Source organism: Hoplias malabaricus, chromosome 12 (genome assembly GCF_029633855.1).
Source record: "Hoplias malabaricus isolate fHopMal1 chromosome 12, fHopMal1.hap1, whole genome shotgun sequence".
Taxonomy (NCBI): domain Eukaryota; kingdom Metazoa; phylum Chordata; class Actinopteri; order Characiformes; family Erythrinidae; genus Hoplias; species Hoplias malabaricus.
The window spans coordinates 18,680,304-18,696,859 of record NC_089811.1 but is presented as its reverse complement, the minus strand read 5'-3'; the positions used below and the strand labels follow the sequence as shown (position 1 = coordinate 18,696,859).

Sequence of the window (16,556 nt, the reverse complement as noted above, 5' to 3'; positions counted from 1 at the left end):
ATTTTATTAATTTTCACATTGTGTCTCACAAAGTTAAAATTGACTTATTCACTATACAACATTGTTTTAATAACACACAGGCAATCATTTGACATCCGCAAAAGGAATTCTTTATTTATTATTGACTAATATGCTTTACGTTAACTTTATTTTTGGTCGTCAATACCAAAGAAAATGCAGCGGGCCACCTCCGCATTCAAATCAAATGACGTAGGACGCGCGCTCCCGACAGAGGATGCCTCTCGCGGCGGGGGTGTTGAATTCGGCACTGTTCTGGTGTGTGTGTGTGTGTGTTTGAGTTCCGCAGATTCAAAACTTGAAAAAAAAACACTGTTTCACTGTTTATATCGCCCAACATACCAGATGTTTCTATTGTAAACTTGGGCGATCGTCCATATTTATATATTTAAATTCAGATTTAGATACAGAGCTAGATAAAACTCAAATGGCTCCTATAATAAAAGTCCGTACTAGTAGACTGTGTGTTTTAATGTTATAAGTTGGCAGCTACCTCAAGATAGCGGAATGAATGTCACCAAATGTCCATCTCCGCTCTCTCTCTATATATATTATATTAATAATTTAAGAAATATGGAGTGCACTACGTAGGGAGCTGAGAGTCATTTGGGATCTGACGTATCTGTAAATTACGTGGAATCTGCGATTCTGAAACTCTGTCAGAGATTTAAAGGTAGAGATGGGAGACGATTTGGGAGACGAGTGGTGGAGCAAAGGGGAAAATGTGGACCATTCAGGTCAGTTATTCTGCAAATCTATAGATAAATAACTAGGAAACCTGTGTTTATTATAAACGAGTCATACTAGTTTTGTGTTGATGTGTCATACAGCTGGTGAGGAAGCGAGAGCGAGACTCGTACTGATGCACGTGGTTTGAGTTCTCGCTTTTGATTATTACGGTTTAAATTCATTTAATGTTGTTAGTAGCCTTATAGTTGGTAAAAATTCCATATATGAGAACGCTTCGGGTCATTTTTCTGTAGCAGGATAAAGAGGAAATCCACCAATGGGTAAACAAAGTCATTCCGAATCGTTGGATCGTATAGCATATATATCACTATATATTTTCTCACTGTTATTGTAAGGTTAGGGCCACCCACCTAACTGACATATAGATGCATTTGATATACATTCATTCTTTCATTCATTCATTATCTGTAACCGCTTTTCCAATTCAGGGTCGCGGTGGGTCCAGAGCCTACCTGGAATCATTGGGCGCAAGGCGGGAATACACCCTGGAGGGGGCGCCAGTCCTTCACAGGGCAACACACACACACACACACACACACACACACACTATTGAGTCGCCAATCCACCTACCAACGTTTGTTTTTGGACTGTGGGAGGAAACCGGAGCACCCGGAGGAAACCCACGCGGACACGGGAGAACACACCAACTCCTCACAGACAGTCACCCGGAGCGGGAATCGAATCCACAACCTCCAGGTCCCTGGAGCTGTGTGACTGCGACACTTCCTGCTACGCCACCATGCTGCCCCCATTTGAAATACATATATATTTAAATGTTTTAATGTAGAAATAAATAACTGTAAAAATGTGGAAATACAAAATAAAAAAATATGGAACTGCAGAAATCAATTTAAGAAGTTTTATGAATCATGCATGACAAAATATATGCATGTGTTTGTTTGCTTATTTATATTTGTGTTTAGACATTTTTCTTACTTCAGGGTGGCCATGGTTTTGGTTCCCTATCCATACCTAATTTTGTAAAGAAATCTGCTTCTATATTTTTCTCAGAACTGCACCATTTAGCAACACTTGAAATTGCTGTTTACGTCTGAATGACTGAATTATACAGATTTTTTTCTTTTTTAATGTAATGAATTCCTGTTTAACTGAACAAGTTTCTGTTGTCTTAGATGTGGAAGAGGAGTCCCAAGACATACAAGAAGCAGCAGATGAGCCCACTGAGCAAAATGTGAAGATAAGAAAATTTAAATCACAGAAGCCAGATAAAGCAAAGAAAATTAAGACTGTTCAGGTAATGGGATTCTATTTCAGTTAAAAGACAAATTACAATTATATATATTTTATACTTCCTTTGAGCATTTTATGTTATTTGTATGGCTTCAGTAATGTGGAAACAGTAAGCATGAGCTCTTAATAATAAAAATTTGTTCTTATTTTAGAACAACATTGGTCATTTGCATTTTGTGTAAGTGTAAACATGGACCTGTACAAATGCTCAAAAGTAAATTTGACACTTGTAATGCTGTATGCAGAAAGAATGCTTCATTGCCAAAAAGAAGACCGTAGAAGAGGAGGGCAAGAAGCCTAAAAAGAGGCGAAAGGTAAAGAAAATATTCTCCATGTTACTGCGTCATAAATCCTTAACAAATTTCTTTTTTTTTTTTTTTTTTTTTTTAATAGCTTGATTTTGAGGTCTAGCCTTTTTGCTACAGATTGTGACTGATCCAGTTAATCATCATTAATAATTTGACACAAAAACATGCAGATGAACATTTACAAAGTAATTTCAGAGCCATGTACAAATTATATTGAGTTATTGGCGTGAACCTCAAAAGTAGAACAATTAAATACATTTTAAAAAGTATCTGGGAGCAGTTTTTTAAAAACAAAGAATGAAGTAGTCATCACAGCATTAATTTAATGGGGGGCAGCCTTGGTCTAATGGTTATATGACCAGGCTTGGTACTGAAAGGTTGCTGGTTCGATGCACAGGACCGGCAGGAACATTCATGGCTGAAGTGCCCTTAAGCAAGGCACTGAACTCCCAAATGCTCCCCAGGCGCTGGGGGTGGCTGCCTGCTGCTCTGGGTGTGTGTTCACAGCCCCATTGCATTAGTGTGTGTGTTCACTGCCACAGATGGGTTAAATGCGGAAGACACACTCTATGTTGTACAGTAACAAATTATTGCACATTATCTCCTAAAACAAAATGATCCTGGTTTTGATTCTAACACAGCCTTATGTAACAAATTAAAGGCTAGAAGAGTTAACCATGTTCATTATTAAAATAGTTGTTTGTTTATCAAAAAGAGACATATCATTCAGTCATATCATGCCTTATAATGCCATGCATTGCATTAATCTGTGTTTAGAAGAAAACAATAATGGGTGTGTTGGCGAGTTCGAAGCCTCTGCCAGGCACTACAAGTGACCTGAAGAGCCTTCTGCAGAGTCATTATGGTGCGACGCGGTCTGTTATTGAACAAGAGGAGCTCAGTCTGCCAGGTCAGTCAGTCCCTATCAACCTTAGAGATGAAAATACAGCTCAACGCTTACTGGCAACTTTGTTAGACTTACTTTGTACACCTTTGTTGATTTACCATGTAGCAGTATCACTGCTGTTAGCTGGGTGGGCTATTTTCAAACAGTAGTTTTAAGAATCCTAGATATGTTTCTATTCATGACACATTCATACCAAAATGGTATCTACTGGTTCCATTATTTCTCAAATCTCTTGGGTTGTTTGTTTAAATAGAAATATCCTTATGAAGTTTGTCTTAAGTGGGCTTAGGTAAAGGAGAAAATCCAATGGGAGTATGTTAAAGAGGGACTGAACCACAGTATAAGTACTTAAATGTCCATATTGTATGAATGGAATACCTTGTAATACACTGTATACACGTTCATTGTTTTGTGTGTTGTTTTTCTTCCAGAGTCAAGTTTCCTGATGAGTAATGACCTCACGCACAGCTTGTCATCTTACCTCAAAGAAGGTTAGTTCTTGCACAGTTCATGTTTGCAAATATGTAATTTTTCATCATTTCTTAACACATCATTTAAAAAAATTAATTTAATATTGTGTTTGTTTTTTGTTTTACTCCTTATTAAGTTTGTCCTAAGTGGGCTAAAGTACAGAAGCAACACAAGAAGATAAGCTCAGTGATTTTGCTCATCCTCTGTAGCTCTGCTCTACGAACCATCGAACTCATTAAGTTAGTCTGTTTCATGTTTTAAGAATTTTGTTGTGTGATTGTATGTAGAGCTTATGGTTTGTCTTTTTATTTTAAGGCAGTTAACAACATTTAAAGGAGAAGCTAAAGTAGTGAAACTTTTTGCCAAGCACATCAAAATTGAGGATCAAATTAAATTGCTGAAAAAAGGAGCGATTCACATAGGTGTAGGCACTCCAGGCAGAGTGGCTGCACTAATAGACAAAGGTAAGTACACAAACATTTAGGTAGTTTTATTTTAAACAAAAATATTTTATTTTTGGGTGGGAGGGGCTGTAGACAGTTTTCATAGCAACAGTTGTTTTCACTGATGGTCATTTTATTTTTTTATTTATTTGACATCTGTGTGTGTTCCAGAGGGAATGAACCTGCAAGCACTACAGTATCTTGTTCTAGACTGGAACTACAGAGACCAGAAACATAGGAGAATGGTTGACATACTAGAGGTAATGCTCACTCACCTTCGCATATTTTATTATTGTTCAAGAATGATTTATTTTAAAAGTTTGGATATGTAGCATGACATTTGTGTTTGGGTTTGAACTGGACAGCTGTAACTAGGCTGGTTCTATCTGACAGTAGCTAGAACAAAATTCATTGAAGGAATGTACAGGTGAATCTCAGTAAATTAGAATATCATCAGTAAATTAATTTCAAATTAATTCATTCTAGATTAATTACAAACAGGGTGATTTATTTCAAGCGTTTATTTCTTTTAATGTTGATGACCAATGAAACCCCAAAAGTCATTATCTCAGAAAATTAGAATAATCAACACAAAACACCTGCAAAGGTTTCCTAAGCCTTTAAAATGGTCCCTTAGTCTGGTTTAGTAGGCTACACAATCATAGGGAAGACTGCTGACTTGACAGATGTCTAGAAGGCAGTCATTGACACCCTCCTGCTTTATCCAAGAACATTTAATGGAAAGTTGAGTTGAAGGAAAAAATGAGTAAAAAAAATGTGTTAAAAAAAAAAAAGTGCACAAGCAATGGGTATAACCACAGCCATGAAATGATTGTCAAGAAATTTACAAATCAAACATTTGGGGGAGATTCACAAGGAGTGGACTGCTGCTGGAGTCAGTGCTTTAAGAGCCACCACACACACACATATCCAGGACATGGGCTACAGCTGTCGCATTCCTTGTGTCAAGCCTCTCCTGACCCAGAGACAACGCCAGAAGAGTCTTACCTGGGCCAAGGAGAAAAAGGACTGGACTGTAGCTCAGTGGCCCAAAGTTTTGTTTTCAGATGAAAGTACATTTTTTGCATTTCATTTGGAAATCAAGGTCCCAGAGTCTGGAGGAAGAGTGGAGAGGCACACAATCCAAGCTGCTTGAGTCTAGTGTGAAGATTCCACAATCAGTGTTGATTTGGGGAGCCATGTCATCTGCTGGTGTTGGTCCACTGTGTTATATCAAGTTCAAATCAGTGCAGCCATTTACCAGGGTATTTTAGATCACTTCATGCTTCTCTCTGCTGACAAGCTTTATGGAGATGCAGATTTCATTTTCCAGGACTGGAAAATTACCTGTCCTGACTGTCAAAAGTACCAATACCTGGTTTAATAACCACAGTATCATGGTGAGGAATGCAAAAAGCCATTAAAAAAAGCATCTCTTGCTAATCACACTGGCACTTTTTCAGAAGAAATTAAGACAATGCTTAATTTAGCTATACAATGTGTTACGATTTTCTGAAGTACAATAAACATATTTCTGCAATGCATAACCATCTCAAAATTAATCTTTCAGTGTTAACCACTAACACTGGTAGAAGGAGACAAGCCTAAGATTTTTCAGAATGCCCTCCTAGTTTGTAGAATTTATTTGTATTTATTGCACAGTGAAGAGAATGTATTTTAACATGATCTCATTCATGTTTCGTTTGTTCCATGTTTAAGTACACTGTGGGACCCACACACTGTGAGAAAGGTTCATCACAGATGTATTATTTTTAACATGTATATATTTTTGTTTTTTAAAAGCCCATTGTTTGGCAGTTAATTAAAATAAGCTATAATATGTTCTTTGCTGTTTTCACCTTGAAAAGCAAAGAATCAGTTTGCTTTAGCTATTGAAATTTTCAACATTTTTTTTTTGTTACTAAAAATACATTTTGTGCACTCCTTACTTTGTAAATGTTAACAAAAATCATTAACAGAAAAAATTATCGCCCTGTCTGTTTTCTACTAAAAATGCTGTGCAATGGGCGACTTTTCAGTCAGTACTTAATAACACCAACTTTAGCTGAAGTCTCACCCTCCGGACATATCTTGAAGCAAGCTAGGCTCCTTTTTTCTTCTTGGCATATGATTTTATGCCTCTTTTCCTAGCAGAAACACCTTTAGCACAGAAACATTAATGATCTATCTTGTATACACAGCATGTTTTAGGTATATTCTCAGATTTTCACAATATACAGCACCCTCCATAATTATTTGCACCTCGAGTTAAAATGTTTAAAGGCCTTAAAATACATTTTTTTTAATTGCAGAAGCATAATCTCACTCTGAAACAATTTAGAAAAAAGCAACCTGCAACTCAAGTATATATATAAAAAAATAATAATAAACAAATTCTGAGTTGATTTTTTTTCCCCCCACCAAATAAAGCACTTGAATTAAAGCTTAGATTTTTTTACTTATTTTGCATTGTTGTCCTATATTATTAAAAAAAAAAAAAAAAGACTTTATTAGAAGCCAAAGAACATTTCTTAACCAGGGGTGCCAATAATTATGGAGGGCGCTGTACTTGGGACTCATGGGATTGTAAAAACCTGATTCCAAAATGTGTCTGGCTTATCTAGCTGTTGTTGCATTGTGATAAAGCTCACCCCTTCACCATCGCAAAGTGAAATGGTGGGAGGTGTTCTCTATGGGTAGAGTCGGGCGAGAGGCCTGAGATGTTATAAGGTCGACTTGAAATAACACCGAGAGGTTCGATTTTTGGTTCCCTTCCACCTTTATTTACACACCAAACTTTGTATTACTATTTACAATATATATACGCGCGCGCTCCTTGTGAACAAAAAAAATTAACAAAACAAAATTCTCTATTAGCAGAGACAAAAAGGATAAAGACAACTAAATCAGGAGTCTTATTATGCTCTTAGGTTATGCTCCTCTCGCTACGGTCTAGCAGAGTCTCCCCTTCTTTTACTCTTGTGTGGTGTGTATATATATATATAGGTAGCCCCGCCCCTTAGAATATACCATTCCCTGAAGAGGTAAAAGTTATTGTATCTTGGATACACAAGTTTCATACACAATAAAAATTAACAATGAACTAACAACTGTACCAAGATTCAGTTACAGCCATGGCATGTTTAACATTCATTCATAATATCACTATTTATTAGATAATATATTTTCCCTCTTCTAGATGCTAGTTCCCCCTTCCCTCTGTGGAGAATGGATTCAACCAGGTAAGTAAAACTCAGCATCAAGAGATAGTACTCTTTTCCCTCTCACATGACCCGTATGCAGGTGAGTAAGTACAGGTAAGTATACATAATGGATTCTCTTGGTGATGTGTCACAGGTACTGTACATCATCACACACCCCCCTCCTTAAGTTCAACGCCTTCCCAGCGGCGGGACAGGTAGTCAGCTGTTACATTTTGGGTACCTTTTTTATACCTTATAGCAAAACGATAGGGCTGTAATGACAAGTACCATCGTGTGATCCTAGCATTAGAGTCTTTCATTCTTTGGATCCACTGCAAAGCTTTGTGATCTGTCTCTAGAACAAAGTCATGTCCAAGCAAGTAATACTTTAAAGAATCAAGCGCCCACTTGATAGCGAGAGCCTCCTTCTCGATGGTAGAGTAGTTAGTCTCACGTGGAAACAGTTTCCTGCTTATATACAGGATAGGTTTTCTCTCACCGTCCTCCACCTGTAATAAGACAGCACCCAACCCTGTACCTGATGCATCAGTCTGCACAATAAAAGGTTTCGAAAAATCAGGGCTGGCTAAAACTGGCTCCTGGCATAATGCATTTTTGAGGTCTTTAAAAGCATACTCACAGGTCTCTGTCCATTTAACCCTTTGAGGCATGTCCTTCTTGGTTAAATCCGTCAGTGCTGCTGCTTTAGACGAAAAATTAGGGATGAATCTGCGGTACCATCCCACAAGACCTAAAAATGAACGTACCCTCCTCTTTGTATTAGGTTGGGGTGTTGCCCTCACGGCCTCTACTTTGTCCACTTGAGGTCTTATTTGACCCCCGCCCAGGATGTAGCCTAGATATGAGACCTCCTCACGAGCGAGATGACATTTGCTGGGGTTTGCTGTCAGACCTGCATCTGCGATCTTCCTCAGGACAATGCCCAGATGTTTTAGATGTTCTTCCCATGATGAACTGTAGATCACCACATCATCTATGTAAGCTGCCGCGAAGTCCTCCGTACCTCTGAGAACGTCGTCCATTAACTTCTGGAAGGTTGCAGCCGCACCGTGTAATCCAAATGGCATTGTACGGAAATGGTATAGTCCTGATGGTGTTCTAAATGCAGTCAGTTCTTTAGCGGACTGGCTGAGTGGAACTTGCCAGTATCCCTTGCATAAATCCACCGTGAACAGAACTTTAGCCTTCCCTAGCCTCTCTATTAGGTCATCTGCTTTTGGCATGGGATATGGGTCAAAAGCGGACACTGCGTTTAGCTTTGAAAAGTCAATGCAAAACCATAAGCCTCCATCTTTCTTGGGGACCAAGACGACAGGGCTGCACTATTCTCTCTTCGATGGTTCTATTACTCCCATTTTGATCATTGCTTCAACTTCTTTTTTCAACTGTGGGACAAGTCGTGCTGGAACTCTGCAGTTGAACTGTCTAATCGGCTCATCTTTGATGAGTCTGATGTTATGCTGGGTCACGTCTGTTAATCCTGGTTCATCTGAGAAAAGCTTAGGTGGGACCACGTGCAGTAGTTCTTTTTGTTGCTGTGATGTTAAGTGGGGCACCTTTGGAAGAACGAAACCTTCGTTTCTTGTGGGGAAATACTGTTCGGCCACCTCGTCTTCATCATGAACGGCCCTTATCCATAGCTGCTCCGAACTCTTATTCTCAGGCTCCTTCCAGGGTCTCAACATGTTAATGTGGAAGCTCTGAAATTTCCTCCGTCTGTCAGGCAGGTGGAGTTCATATGTAGTTTCTCCAACTTGTCTTTGCACTTTATATGGCCCCTGCCATTTGGCTAAAAGTCCAGTGTCACTGGTGGGTAGTAGAACAAGTACTTTCTGCCCGATTTGCAGAACTCTCTTCCTTGCCACTTTATCATACCAGTGTTTTTGCTGTTCTTGAGCCTTCTCCATGTGTTTATGGACAGTACTTGTCAATTGACTCAACTTGTCTCTGATCTTCAAGACATACGTTAAAATGTTCAGTTTCTGTTCACTCTGCTCACCTTCCCAAGCTTCTTTCAGGACATCCATCGGGCCTCTCACCTGTCTTCCATAAAGGAGTTAAAACGGGGAAAAGCCGGTGGAAACTTGAGGTACTTCACGATACGCGAACAGCACATAGGGTAACCACATGTCCCAGTCTGTACCGTTGTTGTTCGTCACCTTCTGTAAAGCTTGTTTCAGAGTCTTATTGAAACGTTCCGTTAGCCCATCAGTTTGAGGGTGATATGGTGTGGTGTGAATACTTTTAATGCCTAATAAATCGTACACTTGCTTTATTTGTTTTGAAGTGAAGTTTGTGCCCCTGTCTGTCAATATCTCTTTCGGGATCCCTACTCTTGAAATAAGTTGTATCAGAGCATTGACAATTTGACGAGTTTTAATGTTTTTGAGGGCAAAAGCCTCTGGATATTTTGTCGCATAGTCGCATATTACTAAAATGTAACGGTTGGCGTTTTTTGTTCTAGGTAACGGCCCTACTACGTCCATTGCTATGCGAGAGAATGGTATGTCTATTATAGGCATGCTCACCATAGGCACCTTGTCGGACTTTTTTAGAGTTGCAGTGAGTTGACATTCCGGGCAATTATTGCAGTATTTAATCACATCTGCATACTGACCTGGCCAGTAAAATCTGTATGCTATGCGGCTGAATGTTTTAGCTTGCCCGAAGTGGCCTGCCCAGGGATCTGAATGTCCCATTTTAAGCACTTTCTCCCTAAGGCTTACCGGGAGTACTAGTTGCTCACCTTTATCAGTGATTCTATATAGTTTGTTATCTTTAATCGCTAAGTGGCAACCTTTATCGGAGATGTCACTATAGTGTTTGCTTTTTTCAAATAGTGGTTTTAAAGTTTCATCTAAGTTTTGGAGTTGTTCAAAGTTAATGGGTAAACTAATGTTATCTTTATGGGATATGGAGCGTTTTGTACCACGCCTACACGTACCAGGTAGGATTGCCCTTTAGTTGATATATTAACCTCAGTTGTAGGATAAATCTGCTCATCACCATGTATGCATCTGACCTTTAACGTACCTGTAAGGCCATATTGTGAGTTTTCAAGACATGCTTGTGTGACTAAAGTTTGGCTTGCCCCAGTATCTAATAAAGCCCTAAACTGTTTGCCATTCAATTTAACTGTTACTGTGGTTTCATCACTACATTCCTGTGTACTAAAGGGATTTTCTTTTCTAGGGGTGTAGCACAGTTGGTTAGAGCTAGTGGGAGGATATTGACATTCAGAGCTTTTGTGTCCTATTTGGTTACAGCTAAAACATCTTATTTTTGGTTTTTCAGCTGAGCTTTTACTGGACTTATACCACTGCATTTTAAAGGCTGGCTTTGAACGTTCAACACCACTACCATAGTCACGTCTCTCAAACTTACTGGTCTGTTTGGTGAAGGTTGACTTTCCGAGCTGGAACTCTCCCTCGGCTTGTTGTGCCGCGATGAAAGCTTCTGCCATTTCAACCGCTTGCTCCGCAGAAGTCGGGCTGCGTTCCAATATCCAGCTCTTCAATTCTGGATTGATTACGCTCAGGAACTGTTCCAGAACGATGGTTAGTCCGATGTCCTCTTTTGTCTTGTCTTTTGGACGTATCCATCTCTCATAAAGTCCCGTGAGCCGCGTGAATAGTTCCCTCGGCGTCTCGTTCTTTAATACGTGCCCTTTACGGAAACGCTGTCTGTAAGTCTCAGGGTTAATCTCAAACTTCCTGAGAATAGCCTCTTTCACTGCTTCAAAGTCATTTATTTTTTCAACGCTCATGGCGTTGTGATAAAGCTCACCCCTTCACCATCGCAAAGTGAAATGGTGGGAGGTGTTCTCTATGGGTAGAGTCGGGCGAGAGGCCTGAGATGTTATAAGGTCGACTTGAAATAACACCGAGAGGTTCGATTTTTGGTTCCCTTCCACCTTTATTTACACACCAAACTTTGTATTTATACTATTTACAATATATATACACGCGCACTCCTTGTGAACAAAAAAAATTAACAAAACAAAATTCTCTATTAGCAGAGACAAAAAGGATAAAGACAACTAAATCAGGAGTCTTATTATGCCCTTAGGTTATGCTCCTCTCGCTACGATCTAGCAGAGTCTCCCCTTCTTTTACCCTTGTGTGGTATATATATATAGGTAGCCCCGCCCCTTAGAATATACCATTCCCTGAAGAGGTAAAAGTTATTGTATCTTGGATACACAAGTTTCATACACAATAAAAATTAACAATGAACTAACAACTGTACCAAGATTCAGTTACAGCCATGGCATGTTTAACATTCATTCATAATATCACTATTTATTAGATAATATATTTTCCCTCTTCTAGATGCTAGTTCCCCCTTCCCTCTGTGGAGAATGGATTCAACCAGGTAAGTAAAACTCAGCATCAAGAGATAGTACTCTTTTCCCTCTCACATGACCCGTATGCAGGTGAGTAAGTACAGGTAAGTATACATAATGGATTCTCTTGGTGATGTGTCACAGGTACTGTACATCATCACATGCATCATTCAGACGTTGACTTGATTACAGTTAAGATAACCTTCTGATAACCTTTCCATATAAATAGTTTGTCCAACTACTGTGCAGTGGGCCTGTTTTTCACTATTTCCATGCCAGCCAAATCTTTTATAGATACTTGGAAATTATTTTTGGGTTTTGCTTTGTATTCTTGCTCAGTACATGAGCAGGTTTTCTGAGACTTAACATGGTTTTCCAGATCTTCCATTAATTTTCTCTTTAACATTTCATCATTATTAACAGAAAGTGGTGTTAAACTGTCTTCATTTAAGTTATGTTGTCACAAAGCAGATTTACAGAATTTGTATCAGAACAGGTAGCAATGCAAATCAGAAAGCCCCATGCGAACAAGCCAAAGGCAACAGTGGCAAGGATCTGGGGCCACAGTAATAATGCTGGAAACATTGGTCTGAGTGTTGTTAATCCAATTCCATTTCTACATCAGTGTAATTGGTGATGGTGGGTAATGGTGAGTGGTCCAAGGCTGGCAGCAGTACTTGGTGAGCAGCTGGTCTGGTGAGGATCGCAGGAAACGCAGCAGACAATCTTCCATCAGTGGGCTGTCATTTTCTTGGAAAACAGTAGAGAGAAGGAATTTGTTTAGTTGAGTGGAATAGAAAAGCAAAAGCAAATATTTTCTTTAGTGTAATGACCCCAGCTGATCTGACTGTAACAGATTGACTGGAAGGAGGGAAATCAAAGGGAACAGATGTTAGTTCATCTTGAAACATCGGTATGCATGTTTTACCACCATGAAACCTGAGTGTGAACACAGCATCATTGAGCACAGCATCATAGAGCACACCATCTGAGTTTAACATTATTCCTTATGTCCATGAGTTCCTGAAACAACAATTTTAATCTAGAGAAAGAGGTTGCTTACCAAGAGCTAAACTCAACAACTGCATTTTGAGCATAGATGCTTCACATCTTCCAGTCCTACAATTTCTTTAGTGTTGGGTTGTCATCTGGTTTGGCTGATATGTATACCTGTGTATCATCAGCGTAACTGGAAGGTAGTGCCATGCCTGCATATAATTCTGCCCAGTGTTATCATGTATTATATGATTAATAAAGGTCCTAAAATGGAGCTTTGGGGAATTTCATATGTGATTTTTGTGGTTAGAAAAGACATTATTTACTTTGATGAGCTCATAACGATCTGTAAGGTAAGACTTAAACCACGATAGAGATGTTCCTGTGATTCCTACCATGTCCTTTAGTCTTTCTAGCAGGATAGTATGGTCAGTTGTATCAAAAGCTGCACTCAGGTTAAGTAGAACTAGCATGGATACAGAGGCTTGATTAGAGGCGAGAAGAAGAAAATTTGTTATATTATCTAGAGCCGTCTCAGTGCTGTGGTGTGGCCTAAAACCAGATTGACATTTACAAATTTTTCTAAGATCTTAGGTTTTAAATGGCAGGTTGGAGATGAGTCTCTGATGGAATAATACATTAGGATCAAGATTTGTTTTCTTAGTTAGAGGTTTAATAACTGCTTTATTGTTATTGTTTTTCTACTATTTTCAATTTTGTTATTAAAACAAGAGCAAAGAGAAACTAGGCATGCCTAGTTTAGCTGGACCGCCATTAGCCATATAGCCATTGTCATAGAGGTTTTATGGCATTTAAAAAATAGGAATGCCCCAAAATACATACCCTTGTCATTGGAAGGTCTGGAGAAGCTTTGGTGCTTCATATCAATGTTTTTGTTTACAAGAATAAAAAATAATTCCAAACTATAACAATAGTTTATCTTGTTATTTGCTGACAGTGTGTGTATGATCATGGAAAGCTTGTTATTTTCTGTTCATACAAAGCTACAAAACTGAAGCACTGTATTGAGATGACATTAAAGCAATTTGTTTACCGGAAAGCAGCAAGATTACTTTAACACTTATGTTTTTGAACATTTCCAAAACCAAGCACCTTAAAATTTGATCAACCAAGTAAACTATACTTGATAAAGGGCATCACTGGGAACTAGATATTTATGTACGGGTTTACATGTCTATAAGGGTCTGACCAATAAAACAGTGCTGTACCAACTTCACTCGCATGCACGTTTTAAAATTAGGTGTCAGTCAGTCAAATGTCAGTCACAAATGCCTCTCCTAGGCTGGCCCGGTAGGTGGTCCGGCAAAAATCCACTGTGGGTCAGTAGCTGCCTGATTGTTTGTAAATTTAAAGACCACAGAGTACTGTAGGATTGTCTATATAATTTTCAGTCAGGGAGGACAGATATGCTCAACATGCATTGACAAGTGCCCTTCTATATTCTATAAGGCACAGTAAAATACTACCAGTGTACTTGAGCGCCATTTCCTCTCTAATTTCCTTACAGTTTGTTTTAAGGTGAGTGTTTCTGCATTATACCATGGAGTGAGTTTTGTCTGTCATAGCCTTTTATGCTTAAGGGTTGCTGCACTATCTAAAGTTGATCAAAGTGTAATATCTAAATAGTCAGTTAGTCTATCTAGCTCCAGTGGTTCTGATGGACCATTGACGGAGACCAATAAATCAGTGATGTTTTTGGTCAATTTAGGGGCTGTAGATGGGGGGGTTAATGTGCGCTTTAGATTGTAATGTGTGTACATATTGTTTAATCTAGATTTGTTTCATTTTAAAATCTTGCCAAAGAAACCTACAAGGATCAACCTTTTCAACTTAAAATGTTCCTGAACCTTTGCATATTAGACAGTATGTCTTGGTTTTTTTCCCAATTTGAACCTGTAATAGAGCTCAGAAGTCTGATTGCAGAAGTAAAAATTCTATTCATAATCACCATAAGGATTTAGATTTGTATCGGCTTACCATAAGCTAGCAGAAAATGTGGTGATATATGCTGTAGGTAAAGCCATGAATCTAATAAGTGTAATTTCAGCTTTGTTTTTGAAAAATCGTGTTTTATTCATTCCTCATAAAGAATTACATTATCCATAGTGCTTAAAGTCAGTTCCACCATTCAGAGATGGCGATGTTACCTTGGATATTTAAACTGCAGTCTGGCAGCAAAGGTGCTAGCAGAACGCTACAATAGCAAAGCTTATGTGTCCAAAAACTATGCATGTACAATTATTAAAATACATAAATGAACAGCTACATACACTAGATAAATATGCAATTGAAAAATAATTGGGAAATGGTGTGAAAGTTATTGGCTGAAACTCTTGCTGTGTTTGTGGGATATGTAGTTCATTCTGACATTACTCAATTTTGTATCTTTTGCCTTTATGTTCAAAATTCAAAACACTTTGGCCCTGATTTCATTTTCATAAAGTCACCATTTATCTGATTGGTTCAGTTGAATGCTTAAAACTCTTTATATAATGGAGATTTCAAAAGGTCTATGGAGAAAATGAATGGGATTTATGCTTCCAGAGCCACTGAAAAAGTGGGCGGTCAATGTTCAGCTCTGTTTCCTTAATGTAACAATATTAGTCCCTCAGTATTAATTATTGTGTTGAGTGGATAATGTCTCAAGCACTTCTCTTTACTGTGTTCTACAGGTGAAAAGGGATTTTCTCAAGCTGCTGGAGAGCGAAATCATTAAGAAGTGTCAAGGAGGATCTGTTAAAATTGGGCTGTTCTGAAGTTGCATTATTATTCATGACTGTCTCCCCACCTTGTGTGTGTGTGTGTGTGTGTACATTAGGAACCCCTCCTTGTTTTTTTACACTCACTGTCTATTCTCTCTGCTGCACTGACCATACAGGAGCACTTTGTAGTTCTACAAATATAGACTGTAGTCAACCTGTTACAGCTTTTTTTTTTTTCTCTTCTCTTTGCTACTTCACCAATATTCTTCAGTGGTCAGCACCAACACATGTTTGATTTGAGTGGTTGATCATTCTCAGTGCTGCAGTGACACTAACAAATTGGTGGTGTGTTAATGTGTGCCGTGTTAGTACCAGTGGGTCAGACAGCAGAGCTGCTGAGTTTTAAAACCCTTCTGTGTCACTATTGGAGTGAGAATATATCATCAACAAGGTAGGTAAATGAAATGGAGTGGTCAGTGAGTGGACACAGCATTTTAAAAACAAATAACGTATGCAGAGCAACAGGTGGATTATATTATGTGATTATAACTACAACGTGGTTATGTGGAGCTCTGAGAATTGACAGTGCGTGCAGAAACAAGGAGTAATAAAATGTCCCTGCATGTCTAAACTCATGTTGGAAAATTTTGCTTGGCATACCTCCAATAAAAGGTCTACATGGGGCATTCCTATCAGATCCCCAACCACTTAAGATGGATCCTTTCAATGCGACAGAGCAGTGGTTCTACATAGATTGACTAGTCACTGCACCCAATCTATGGTTGATCTCACAATCCCTCTTTCCATCACTCATGAATAAGACTTCAGAATAGTCAAAATACTTAGGGGAGGCTTTTTTACCATCTACCAGAAGAGAGCATGCCATTGTTTTCTGAGAGACAACCACGGCCTCAGGCTTGTAGGTGATCATCAGATTATTGCAAGGTCACCCTGTAGCTTGTCCAGTCTGTTGCATTTCCAGTCTGTGGCTGTTGCTAGTCTAGTTTCCAGTCCAGTCTAACCAAATATTTTAAGATGGCCTTACATACATTGGAGAAGTGGGGGAACGGAATGGGAGGAAGGAAGAAAAGTTTGAGGAGGATTAAGGGGCCGATAAATG

At 38.8% G+C, this 16,556-nt stretch overlaps 1 protein-coding gene across 1 annotated transcript; it reads left to right on the top strand.

Annotated features, from left to right (window-relative positions):
• The first annotated feature begins 624 nt into the window (after positions 1 to 624).
• On the top strand, positions 625 to 16,481 carry cmss1 (cms1 ribosomal small subunit homolog). The gene is made up of 9 exons (XM_066686019.1): positions 625 to 755; positions 1,902 to 2,023; positions 2,265 to 2,333; positions 3,105 to 3,237; positions 3,666 to 3,725; positions 3,842 to 3,944; positions 4,021 to 4,169; positions 4,320 to 4,408; positions 15,407 to 16,481. The coding sequence occupies exons 1-9, from the start codon at positions 698 to 700 to the stop codon at positions 15,488 to 15,490; spliced, it is 867 nt and encodes a 288-aa protein (XP_066542116.1). The 5' UTR covers positions 625 to 697; the 3' UTR covers positions 15,491 to 16,481.
• The last annotated feature ends 75 nt before the right edge of the window (positions 16,482 to 16,556 follow it).

Coding starts and splice junctions, on each gene's coding strand:
- cmss1 (XM_066686019.1), top strand. CDS start 698: ATGGGAGACGATTTGGGAGACGAGTGGTGGAGCAAAGGGGAAAATGTG. Junction 3,726..3,841: donor GTCATCTTACCTCAAAGAAG/GTTAGTTCTTGC, acceptor CTCCTTATTAAG/TTTGTCCTAAGTGGGCTAAA. Junction 4,409..15,406: donor GAATGGTTGACATACTAGAG/GTAATGCTCACT, acceptor TGTGTTCTACAG/GTGAAAAGGGATTTTCTCAA.